Source organism: Cervus elaphus, chromosome 5 (assembly GCF_910594005.1).
Source record: "Cervus elaphus chromosome 5, mCerEla1.1, whole genome shotgun sequence".
Taxonomy (NCBI): domain Eukaryota; kingdom Metazoa; phylum Chordata; class Mammalia; order Artiodactyla; family Cervidae; genus Cervus; species Cervus elaphus.
Window position 1 is genome coordinate 91,419,825 of NC_057819.1, and position 13,305 is coordinate 91,433,129.

The window sequence follows — 13,305 nt, forward strand, 5'->3', positions numbered from 1 at the left end:
ACTTTACACTCTGCATTTTTCCTTGGAGATCTCCTTTCACTTCTATAGCTTCAGCTCTCTAATGAGCTAATTAATTCTAAATGTGCCACCTGTCCACTTCTCTCTTCCTGATCTCCAGATGTATGTTTTCATTTATCTCTTAGATACACATTCCGAGAATTCTGAAGGTATCCCAAACTGGAATGGGTAGCCATTCCCTTCTCCAGGGGGATCTTTCCAACCCAGGGTTTGAACCTGGGTCTCTGGCATTGTGGGGGGACTCTTTACCTTCTAAGCCACCAGGGAAGTCCACATAAATTATCAACCAACCTGAATTACTTTGTGCTATAAATCTATTAGTCCCAATCTCTGTGAATGGAGTCACTACCCAGACAGTTTTTGAAGCCAGAAACTTTTGACATCTTTCTCGGCCTTCTCCTGCCCTACCTGGCCCATATAGTCAGGTCCTAGTAAATTCCGGGAGTTGGTGATGGACAGGGAGGTCTGTGTACTGCAGTCCGTGGGGTCACAAAGAGTCGGACTGAACTGAACAGAAATCCCAAAACTGATCCCTTTTCTCCATTCTTCCATTGCTCTTGCCTTAGTGTAGGCCTATGCCATTTTTTGCTTGGACTGCTGTAACAATCTCTTAAATGATTCCCTTGCCAAAAAATTTCCCTTTCTCCATACTGTAGCCAAAAACCTTTCCTAAAAATAAAATTTCATAATGTCCCTTCCCTATTTAAAGATCCCTGCTGGATACATGAAAAGGCTAAATTTCTTAACATGGCACAAAGTCTCCTACAGACTAGTTCCAAGCCTTCTCGAGCCTCATTTCCTGTCCCATTGCTTCTCCTGACTTTGCCTTATTCATGCTATTCCCACCTCTCCTGATGCGTGCCTTCCTTATCCTGTGTCTACCTGGCAAACAGGTATCAAATCTTCAAGACCCAGTTTAAATGTTACCTCCCCTCTGTAGCTTTTCCTAATTTCCCCCAATCCTCAGTTTTCCCTCATCAAGATGTATTTAATGGCACCCAGGGATGCTGTTGCACTTGTATGATACTGTCTTAGCCATCAAACTATGAGCTTCCCCAAGGGCAAAGACTATGTAACTTTTTCATCTAGCACATAGGTCGAATGAATTCAATACTGCATTTTCTCTGAAGTTAGTTCTTCATTTACAACATCCTTGGCATGAAAATTGAGAATCACAAAACATTAAGTAACCAGAAAACTCCTAGAACATTATTTATGGCAAAGTATAAACAGAAAGAAACTCAAACAAAAGATAACAGTCCTATGTGACTAGTCATAGTGATTAACATTCATGGTTTCAATTTCTCTCATGGTTTATTGGCAGGTTACTTATTTTATACTTCCTTCGCCAAAGCTGTATAAGAGCACCTTTGTATTCAACATGTGGTGAGGCGGGATCAGTGGGTTCTTTCACTATTTACTTCAGCTTTTGAAAAGGGAAAGGGTCTCACAGCATTTTAGGTGTATTTCTCATGGGCAAATGTTGATATAAAAGAGCAGTTTTAATTTTCAAGAATTCTATGTTCTTAGAGTAATAAAAAAATACAATAATCAAAAACTCTTACCTTTTTGTTTTTTTAAGAAAAGATGGCAAATAGTATTATTACATTTCATAGCATATTGATATATTCTGCCCACAGATGATAATTTTGGAAAATATATTGTTAAAGGCCCTGCATCTGAATGCTGTGAGACTCTTCCTTTTCTGTGAGTACCTAATGTCTCTCCTACTCTCATTCACCTGCTGCCTGGCCAAGGCAGAATAAAACAAGTACAGCCACAATATTTAGTCTAAGAATCCCCCCCAAACTGTTTCGAGATCTCATTCTCATTCTTCTGTCTTAACTGATAGGGCTTAACTGATCTATCAAACTCTCTTATCATTGGCATCAAAACTTTGCTGCATCAAAAACAGAAAATTTTGATAATCTTTAAGAGCTTCAAATAATTTTTCAAGAGTGAAAGTATCTGACCATTTTTAAAAACAACTCTAAAAATTTCTACATAATTTAGATAAACTAACCAAGCAATTTCTTCGTGTTGGCCTGAGAAGGCTGACCCATGTCCAAGCTCATAGATTTCCTGGCTCGGGGACTGGTCTGGCCTGCAGGTGGATAGCTGGCTGCAAGGTACCCTTCAGAAGCTTTGGGAGAGGACCACGGCTGATGCTCCTTTAGTGTCCTGAGAGATTAAAACAATTGAGAAGAATCAATAAACATGATGACAAAAACAAGCATTCTTGGCCCTTCTAATTGACTGTTCTATTTCCCAATGGCAGTGATTAATTAATTTTAAAACTGTACTTTAAAGCACTTTGGAGAACAAACTCTTAATTTATCTCCAGGAGGTATCCACTTTCTTGCCATGACATACATAGCAGGTACTCAACAAATGCTCAACTTAACTGTACTGCATTCATTTTTTAATAAAAGAAAATCAAGTCTAAATAGGCAATTGTACCACTGGTTTAAAAACCAAGGGGAACACAGGCAAATTCACTTTTTACTTTCCATGACAAAAAGAGCATTATCTCAAATAAATATAATCACAGGAATGACTAAAGAGTAAGACTACTGAAAACCAAGTATGCCTGGAAAGCTTCTGCATACATTGTTAACACCTGTTGGAAAATGCCAAGAGCTTTTTATTAAAAAGTGGGATGTTGATAAATTTAATGATACAAGCTCTACAAAGACATGATTATTTTCCTATGTTCAACACTGTACCTAACACTTAAAGGTACCATTAACTGAAAATATAAAAAAACTCCAAATGATGCCAATTTTATGGAATTTCTCTATGTTTTAGTGAAAAACATGCTACCCAAAGCCACACATGACAGCAAATATAATTTGATTATCTTAACTAAATCTGCACTATAGAAAAATTTTTAGTAACTTTAGTGTGATATGAGTAAATACATAAATATGTTGGCATGTATATCTTTTTACAAATCTGTATACCTCAGTTTTCTATCATTAAGCTTGTAATGTTGCTTATATTTCACCTTAGGTTTTCCTAGGCCTTCTCCTACAGTCTGATACTTTCAAGATCATCTCTTCATCATTCAACTGACTTGTGCTTAAAAAGAGACAAAGTAATGTTAACTAATTAGCACAAATAGGTAAGAAGAACTTTCTCACTACTAACCCACATAAAATATCGTACATTTATAAAATGAGTTTTGATTTATATTCTTCCTTGATTATCTTTAGTTTCTCTTCTATATTACCTTCTGGATTACTCTGCTGCTTGACTCCATTGGTACAGAAAATCAAAACCTGATGAAATTATGTAATTATGGGAGGAGAAGCCCACTTACCTATAGCTAGGGTCACCATGATGAATGGGATATGTATCCATAGGAACATTTTCCATTGAAATATCAGTAAGAAGCAGAGACTTTCTATGTTTTAGGCTACAGCGACTTCGAACTTCCTCAGACACTGTAAGTAGAGCTAAAAAAAACAAGAAGGAAGATTTAACAATTTAATAAATCACAAATATGATTTAAAATAGGATATACTTCTTACAAGCTCCTAAAGAGAATAACAGCTGTTAAACATGCATGTAGAGAGTCTTGGAGAGTTGAAGTTTAAGGGTATAAACCCTTAGGACAGATTTGTTTATCTTTAAGGGTTTACCATCTGTTTTGGAAGGCTGCATGTAAACATTAAACAGATTTAAACAGTGCCTATATAGTCCAGCGCTTTAATGTCTATTTGACATCAACAAACATAAAAGGTCAGCAGGCCAGGACTATAATGTCCATTTCTTAGGTAAAGAAAAATACTTTGAAATGTTAAATGATTTGCTCAAGGTCAAATGACTCAAAAAAGTTGCTACAAAGTGAAGTCTGCTAAACTGGGAATCAGCACTTTCCATCAAATGACTATGTTTATACTCAATGCCCTGTAATGACCTCTATGGGAAAAGAATCTTAAGAAGAGTGAATATATGTACATGTATGTGATTCACTATGCGGAACAGCAGAAACGAATACAACACTATAAATCATCAGACTCCAAATGAAAAAAAAGACTATGTTCAACAATTGTGTTACATATAAGTGCTAAGTGTTGCTGAAAGGAGAAACACAAACTGGGCAATAGCAAGCGAGGACAGTATAATGGAAGGAGGGGAGGGGCAGACAATCTAGGCAAAACAGATGGCATCAGGAATGAATATTAAAGAGACATAAAGGCACTTCTAGTGGGTGGCAAGTAGACTAGCTTAAAATAGCCCATCCATTTCGAAAGGAAATAAAAAATGAGCCTGTGACATTTAGAGAAAGAGGACAGATCAGGAGGGCTGCTTCAGGGCTCAAGATGCTGCTGCTGCTGCTAAGTCGCTTCAGTCGTGTCCGACTCTGTGCGACCCTATGGACAGAAGCCCACCAGGCTCCTCTGTCCACGGGATTCTTTAGGCAAGAATATTGGAGTGGGTTGCCATTTCCTTCTCCTTCAAGATGCTAGGCTCAGGCATTTAGATTTTATGACAGACAACAGGGAGTTATGTAGTGTCGTGAACCAAAGATGACAAGAGAACCCATTTCATATACTAATGCAAATTCTTTTATGAGGAAAAATGTTTTGGCAAACTTTCCAAATTTTAACCAATACCACGGGACTTAGCTGTGAACTCTTTACTCTGCTAAGCAATCAGTAGAAGGACCCATAGGTGTCTGTACCTTTTTTGTGGTCCTTAGATATATATGTGCATGCCGAGTCACTTCAGTCATGTCCTACTCTTTGTGACCCTATGGACTATAGCTCACCAGGCTCCTCTGTCCATGGGATTTCCCAGACAAGAATATCGGAGTGGGTTGCTATGCCCTCCTCCAGGGACCAAACCCCTGTCTCTTACATCTCCTGCATTGGCAGGCAGGTTCTTTACCACTAGCGCCACCTGTAAGATTAATTTTGTCTATTTTGTGTTTTTACCTGCCAAGTAAGCCACGCTCTGTGTATTCACCTCAAACTTGTCACAATTTCTATGTTTATTAACCAGAGTTAGTAGTGTATGCAAAATTCTGACTGTTCTTGCGACAATGGCAGGTGAAGGATGCCTGTATCCTAGAAAAAATAAAAACAAACAAGAAGTTAATTATTTCTTTCAGTAAGCATTTGTTGAATTCTTACTCTGTGACTAGCAACTCTGCAAAGAAGAGAAGTATATAAGGGGTAACTCCTGCCTTCTGAGACCAGCCATTGGGGAAGGTAAAATATACACATATGTGAACAGTTAATTAACTACATATAGAATTAAGCACCAAAAATGTGCAGAACAGAATAATGCTCCCTAGAACACGAAGGCACCTCAGGGAGAGGAAAATTAGGAAAGATAATAAGTGTTTCAGATCTTCTATTCCCTACAACAGCACAAGGATTTTTTAAAAAACCTAATATTGTAGTTTGTCTTAAGATATGCTTTGAAAACAGGGTTTTATCACTTAATTTTTTTTCTAGTTAAAGGAAGAAGCCTTATGATATTGGGACTATATGCTCTCAAAGGTCAAAGAAATGGGTTGAGTAGGGTAAGTTTGATCTTTGGACAGCTTTTAATCACTAATGCAACTCCATTTAAAATAGGGAATTTGTACACTGGAAATATTTCATATTCCTTTAGAAATACAGAATAAGCAAGTACTTTATCAGCCTAGTTGCAATTCATCTCTTGGTATCTTGTAGTTAGTGTACTATCTTTTAAGCAATCCCTATTCACTTTAGAGATTAAAACTGTCAATATTTTTTTGCAAAGATTTCATAAGGTGGTGAAATAAAATGCATACATTCACACCAGTGTGTGTGTGTGTGTGTGTATGTACCTGGTTAAAAACCTGGGGGAACCTCTATGATCCCTCAAGCCTAACCATCATTTAAATTGATACAACACTGCAGATTCAAGTTCTAGCTTGAGTCTCTAATTTTGGCCAAATCTAAAACCAGCAATTCATGCTAGCTCCTTATTCCAGGCCATACTTTACACTGCTTTTGCTTCTGACTCACCCTATATGCCATTTCTGTTAACTGCAGTTTTGGACCATGGCTGTACCAGATTAATAAACCGAAGCTAACATTCAATGAAGTCAGAAGTAGGGAGTAAAGTCAGGTGAGCGAGTGAATGAGCTCACTCTGAGGAATAACTGGAGATCACTGCTCTAAGTAATATAGAAATGTGGAGGTGGGAGAATGGGGACCAGAGGGCGAGGTCCTATGGTATGTAATAACAGTAATGAACAATAGTAAATTAGTAACAAGTTAAGACAATCTCTGGTCAAATCTCAAATTTCTAACATGAGTTACTCAAATAACATTTATTAATCTGTAATCTGTCTTATTTTGATAACCAAAAAGATACTTAAGTATCATTAACTAATAAAACAGCTATTAGAAGGTTTAGTACTTAGAAATTGTGTAACAATCAACTCCTTTGCTTTCTAAAGGAAATTTGGTATTTGATTCAGAAGTTAGGCTCTATTAAAATACATACTAAACAAAACATAACTCACTAAGACAAATAGTTTGCATTTAAAGTAAGACATATGAGCCAAATTATATCAAGCACTCAGTTATTTTAGTTACTTCTGGCTTCTTGATACTATCTCATAAAAATATTTTGACACAAGGCCTCTACCTTTTAAGAGGTGTCCAACCAGTGCGAAGTTAAAGTTAGAGTTGAAATTAAGTCCAACAAAATGATCCATTTGTTTGCAGTGCCATTCCAGAGGGTTCCGGATTGCCATGAACACTTCCTCTGGACTCTATTAAAAATAATCATGAGACAGTTGATGGGGTTCACACAGAAGGATCACTAAATTGGATTTTGTTTGCATTCAACAGCTATGGCAAAGTAAATAATCCTTTTAGGTTGAGAAAAATTATTTTCAGATGACTACAAAATACCATAGAACATTTAAGGTATTACAAATAAATTAGTGCAAGACAGTCAAGCATGTAGGGAATAAGGTGATGGAAGATACAACAGCTTTGATTTATAATGTAAAATAAGTGACTGTCAATTTACATCCTGGTGACTTTTAAAAACCTATACTGTTATTTTAAATAAGACCATGCGTTGAATCGTAGCTGGCACTTTGGGTACTATGACTGGATACTCAAGAGAATGAAGAGGACTCACGTTTACTGAGGGCCTGCTGTAGAGAACAGGGTGAGATACACTACTGTACTGAAACCTTAAAGCAATTCTGCGTTAACAGATGTCAGGTCCATTTTACAGACTGATCAACTGACTGATATGTCAGTGAACCAAACAGACAGACAAAAACTACTAGCCCTGGCAAATTTGACGTTCTAGTGTGGTAAAACAAAGAACTGAAACTCAAAAATGCTAGGTAACCTGACCTCTAAATTAAGGTATTTAACAGTATTTCCTAAAGTGTGGTTTTAGGAATACCTGCCTTAAAGTCACTGATGATGCTTGTTCAAGGGTGGAAAGTACTGGGTTCAATCTCAGAATCATGGGAAGTGGTAAGGCCCAGGAATTTGCATTTTGAAAAAAAGAAGCCCTGTGATTCTCTTATACACAGAGATTTTATTTTAAAGCAAAAACTGAAAGTACTTAGGGTCATGTTCAGGTCTGTCTAGGTTTCTACCTCAAAGAAAGAAAAACATTAGACTATAAAATAAATGTAGAGAGATGTTTAGAGTAACATTTTCTATAATAAAAAAAGATAACAGACAAATCAAATGTTCATTAATGGGCAAATGGTTAAATAAGCTGTGGCTCATGCATTCTGTAAAATACTCTGCAGTCATGAGGAAGAATTATACACACACACACACATGAAATTGTGTGTGTGTGTGTATATATATATATGCTTTACAGAGATGTTCATATTGTTAAAAAAAAGCAAGTTGCAGAATATTACATAATATTAAAGTATTAACTTACTATAAGTTCAATGTATATATATATTTTCAGCTTTACTGAGGTATAACTGACAAAATTGGAAGGTATTTAAAGTGTACAATGTGATGATTTGAATAATGAATGTATATCTATATCCTTTCACATATACATTTCTCCCATTAAGTCAATAAACTATCACTTCACATATTTATATCCCATCCCCCTTTTTGGGGGAGAACATTTAAGTTCTCCTCTCTTAGCAAATTTCAATTTATAATACAACAATTATGTTATCAACTATAGTCATTAGGTTAAATAATAGATCCTCAGACCTTATTCATCTTTCATTCTGGTAACTTTTAACAAGCTTTATTAACTGATTCCTAGTATCCAGAGACACTGGAGTCAATATTAACTTCTGCTAATGGTCTATTTTGCCAATGAAAATGCCAAGGCAGATATTCCTAGAGAAACACTTCACTTACAAATATCCTATATTCACACAAAAGGCCAATAGCTAGCCATCTCTCTGACCACTGCTGTCCCAAGACCACTCCAGAAAAGGGCAATGGGATTAGGAAAGAGAGGTTCTAGTTCCAAGTCAGATGTACAAACAGGAACAAGTTATCTGACTTCTTTGTTCTTTTCTGTCCTATAAAATGGATGATAAAACTTCAAGATAACTTCTACATCTAAAATTCTGTTTCCATATTTCCCAGAGCCCCAGCTGTTCTGGGTCTACACTACACTACTGTTTGGAAGACAAAACAAACGATGTTTAGACCAGGCATCTCCACACATAAAACCATGCTCTGGTCTGTTTCTTTCTTCTCACAAGCTCTGTTAATTTTGCTTTAAGCAAATCTCTTATTATATACACATATTTATCTTAAAATTCCTCTCTTTTCTCCTAGACTCTTCTTTTTTTTCTCCAAAGACAAAACGAATATAATTTCTTACTATTGTATTTCTTTTACTATACTCTGTAAACCAAAATCCAATCTCAATCAAGACTAATAGGTGTTAAGAGGGGTGGTGATGGTATTAATATGTTTTAAAGTGGAATTAAGCAAACAAAAGACTAGCATAATCAAGTGTCCAAAAGTTTCCTTTAGACTCCTCCAAACTCCTTATCTGCTTCTAATTATACCTATTTCTCATTAAGTACCATGATTCAATAAAAGTAAGCTTATTTTTAGATTATTTCTTCATGAAGTGAAGTAGGGGTGGGGAATGCTAACCTTTACCCTTAGGTTATGAAATTACAATTAACGAATGTACAGTGCATAAGACAGCATAGAGCCTAGCAAGGTAGCTATTATTATTACTCAATATTTTTATCCTTTTTCTGTTTACCAATATTGGGCAAGTACTGTGTTTTGCTATTTTTATATAAAAAAGTATGCAAAGTTTAAACCATTTTTATGAGCTAGTAAGGAATTATATTCACCACCAGTTGCAGAGAAATTCATATTTAAAGATGGATCTCTTCTAATTTTAAAAGACAACAACAAAAAAAAGGAGACGCTCTAACATGCATAACTTAGAAATACCAACCGAAAGCTTGTTTACCTTGTCGTTGAATATTCGGAGACTGTCTAAGGTGTGCAGGTTTTGTTCCAGAAGTGCAGTGCCTGCTGAGTACAAGTTGACCTCGTCAAGCTGCAGCACTGCCACAGCAACCCAGAAGAGGGCTTTGTGCAGAGGGGAGTCCTAGGCAGGGGAGACGCACTCCAGGTTAGTAAGATACACCACCGTCCCATCAAAACACACTGCAGTATACAAGAAATCATGTGTGAGCTCAGTCGTGTCTGACTCTCTGTGACCCCATGGACTGTAGCCCACCAGGCTCCTCTGTCCATGAGATTTTCCAGGCAAGAATACTGGAGTGGGCTGCCATTTTCTACTCCAGGGAACTTTCCCGACCCAGGGATCGAACCTGCATCTCCTGCACTGGCAGGCGCCTCTTTACAGCTGAGCCATTGGGGTAGCCCCTTAATAGAGTTTATCTAGAAGTTCCTATCTCATTTACACTTGCTTTCCTTAGAAGTTTCTTCAGTTGAGTTACTTTGCTTGCTTACAAATTTGTAACAGATATAACAAGATTTTATTTAACATATTAAACCTAGGCATAATGAAAATATTATGCTTAATATTTTAAGCATGTCTACATTAATTAGATCAACAAATTTTAATACCAGGTACTTAATACTGAATATTTCTTAATTCACGTGAACCTGAAATCCACTTAGGTTAATTTCTCTTGTATTTAGAACTGCTCGATTTGCAAGTGCTTGTTTTTCTTTAGGCTGGTTAGGTTAGAGCTCATTTTACAAATTAACCTCAGCAATATTATCCAAAGACAAAGAAACATACTGAGACATACATATATATATCCAGACAGACACAATGAGAGATATACCTTCATTTTCTAAACTTAGTCATGAATCAGATATGACAATATAAAACAAAATGTAAATAAGTTGGAATAATAAAATTTAAAAGGCTTCTTTCCTTCCCCCACCCCTCAGTTTCAGCAATTAAGAGACAGTCTAGATAAGTGATCCAGAGAGCTCTGGGTCTCAAGGGACAGGGAGCGAAAATCAGGTTCTCCTAGTAGGAGTTACTGCCCTCAGGACAAGAATTCTAAAGAGAGACTTTTTTTTCCGTCAAGCTTTCTCCACTGTTTTGGGAATTAAATTGGTTGGGGGTCAATTTTCTACTGGCATTGGGTAATAAAGTGGTGCAATTAAAGGTTCATAATTTTCATAGATACCCCCTTTTCTTTTTTTTGTAATGGTTTTGAAAAGTTGGCCAGTCAGTGTAACAAGAGTGTTTTGTGTGTAACTCAGACCAACCTAGACTGTCTTTTTGACAAGAGTAGCTAAATCTTCATCTAAGCCTTCTTTAAAGGTGGAGTTAAGCAAAAGGATCATTTTAGTTGTTAGAGAATGATTCAAATGTCAAGCCAGCATATTGCTTAAAGCTTTTTTCCCCCCAATCTTCTATAATAGTTTGGATTGATTCATCCAATCTTTGCTTGCACTGTTGAATCTTTGTCCATTTATGGTTTTTGGAGAAAGCTCTGAGGTAGGTTTGAGTAATTTCTCAGCTAATTCCTTATATTTGGTGCAAGCTTCTGCACTATGTGATTCAAAGTCCTTTAAGGGGTATTTTCACCCTGCTTTCTCTAGTCATTCCCTTGTTTTGCTTTCAGAAACTAACAGCTGCATTAGTTGATACAGATTAAAACCTGGGCTCGTAGGTCCAGATGGTCAATTAAAATTCCTTAACAAATCCCAGAGGATCCTGACTGGGATTGGGAAATTCCTTGGCTAAACCCCTAAGTTCTGTTCGGATCCAGGGTGTATAGGTAAGCATCGAGGATGATTAATTTCTCCCTGTAATAGGTTTCACCTTAAGGGAGCTATAATCACTTCTGATTGTTTTTATCCTCCTCTGCTGGGGAAAGGTGAGAAGCAGGAGGCAGAAGAGCTGCAAGGCAAAAAGCATCTGGGCCAGACACATTCCATTCAGTTTGACCTTACAGTTAGGATTGCACAGTGTCTTTTTTTAACTGTGCACACAAAAATATCAATTTTGGAATATCAAAAGAACCCCAATTTGGCCATTTTAGAATGTTTGTAGAACATAGAATGTTTGTAGAACATAGAGCTCAATACCAGGTCTTTATTTCTCTGTAATCTCTCTCAATCTGGCGTATCTTTGTACTCAATTCACAGAATACAACTTTAGAGTTGGAAGCTAACACTATGCCATTACTTAGTCAATTTATTGATGTGGAAACATAATGTCCGGATATTATACAGATGACCTGCCTGAGGTCACAAAGCTGAGATGAGCTCAGACCACCCTGAAACAGGGTCTGCTATTATCTTATTCCCTTTAAACGTTATCCTCACTTAGCACCAGACTCCTGATTACCAGGTGAACTTTACCCCAGCTTTACATTTCTCTACAATAATGATCACCAACTAACCCACCGTGTATTTTAATTACTTTATTATCTAGCCACTCCTCAACTTTCACATTAGTTCCAGAATAAAAGTTCCATGAAAGCAGATAATTTTATTGGCTTTGTTCAGCACCTAAAACAGTACTTGGCACATAGCAGATGCTCAACTTGATGAAAGAACTAAGAATATATATCCATCTTTCCTTTAAGCACTGATAAAACAATACCCAATACTTAAGAACATACTCTCCATGCTCATTCTTCCTCTAATGTAAATAAAACAACTGAATTTTAAGGTAAGACGTTCTACTTTAACTATAGCTTTTTCTTTATAATTTCTCTATCCATCTTATTTTCTGAACTCTTTGAAAGAAAATAACATTTAACACTAACACCCAAAATAAATGCACTCATTTTCTTCACAGTAATTACCTTATTAAGAAGTGGCTGTAATTTGGTTAGTGCTATTACTGTAGCTTCTATCAGAACTTGACTGTTGTAAGTATCAGGTCCTTTTAAGCAACTCTCAAGAGCCTTTTAGAGAAACAGAATTCTTTATGTTACTTTCATTGAAACAAACATTTACTCCTCAACTGAATTTCAGAATTATTTCAGGAACAATTCCTTATTTAATAAGTGCGAGAATTATTTCCAATGCTTGTGGTGATCTTGGTAGCTAGTAAACACACTTGGAATCTTTTTTAAAAGTATTTCTATAGTATATTCTAACATAGTAAGTCAGGAATTGTTATAGCAATTACAAATTACATAATTTTATACAAGGCTAGTCTTTGTTGTTGTTTAGTCGCTAAGTCATGTCTGACTCTTTGTAACCCCATGGACTGTAGCCCACTAGGCTCCTCAATCCATGGGATTTCCCAGATAAGAATACTGGAGTGAGTTGCCATTTCCTTCTCCAGGGGAATCTTCTCCATCCAGGGATCAAACCTCCCTCTCCTGTATTGCAGGTAGATTCTTTACCACTGAGCCACCTTAGAAATATTATCTAGTTAATATCTAGTTAAATGCTTATAATAAAATATTAATAGTACCTTCTGCCAAAAGAAATAGTTAATTTTTTTAAGATTCTTCTCTAGAGAGGCTTCACTTCAAAGAATTATAATAAATAATCAAAACCCATTTTTAAAGATTCAATAAACAACATATAAGATATTTTATTAAATTCAAATTTAAATGTCCCTTAGAAAAATTCAAGATATACTTTACAACTTGGGAACCACAAATATTTGGGAAGAGAGGGGGAAGTACCTTGCTGAGAATACGGATAATCTGCTTTATCTGTCCATGAGATACTCGTTTGCTAATACAGCCAAAGACAACAAGAGCTCTCGGTTGCAGGGATGGGTTATACTGGAATGCAAATCTGCAATTAAAAAATTCGAAGAGCTTATGAAAACTTTTGTGCTTATATATATACA

General features: G+C 36.3%; 1 protein-coding gene across 4 annotated transcripts in view; it reads right to left on the bottom strand.

Annotated features, from left to right (window-relative positions):
• The window catches only part of NF1 (neurofibromin 1), a 240,517-nt gene that overhangs the window by 20,681 nt on the left and 206,531 nt on the right, over positions 1-13,305 (bottom strand). For all 4 annotated transcript variants that reach the window (XM_043903121.1, XM_043903122.1, XM_043903123.1 and 1 more), the window contains 7 exons: positions 13,136-13,250; positions 12,299-12,400; positions 9,463-9,603; positions 6,655-6,781; positions 4,962-5,093; positions 3,341-3,476; positions 2,042-2,199 (listed from right to left, as the gene is read on the bottom strand). In XM_043903121.1, the coding sequence (XP_043759056.1) occupies positions 2,042-2,199; positions 3,341-3,476; positions 4,962-5,093; positions 6,655-6,781; positions 9,463-9,603; positions 12,299-12,400; positions 13,136-13,250 (911 nt within the window). The remainder of the gene's footprint in view (positions 1-2,041; positions 2,200-3,340; positions 3,477-4,961; positions 5,094-6,654; positions 6,782-9,462; positions 9,604-12,298; positions 12,401-13,135; positions 13,251-13,305) is intronic.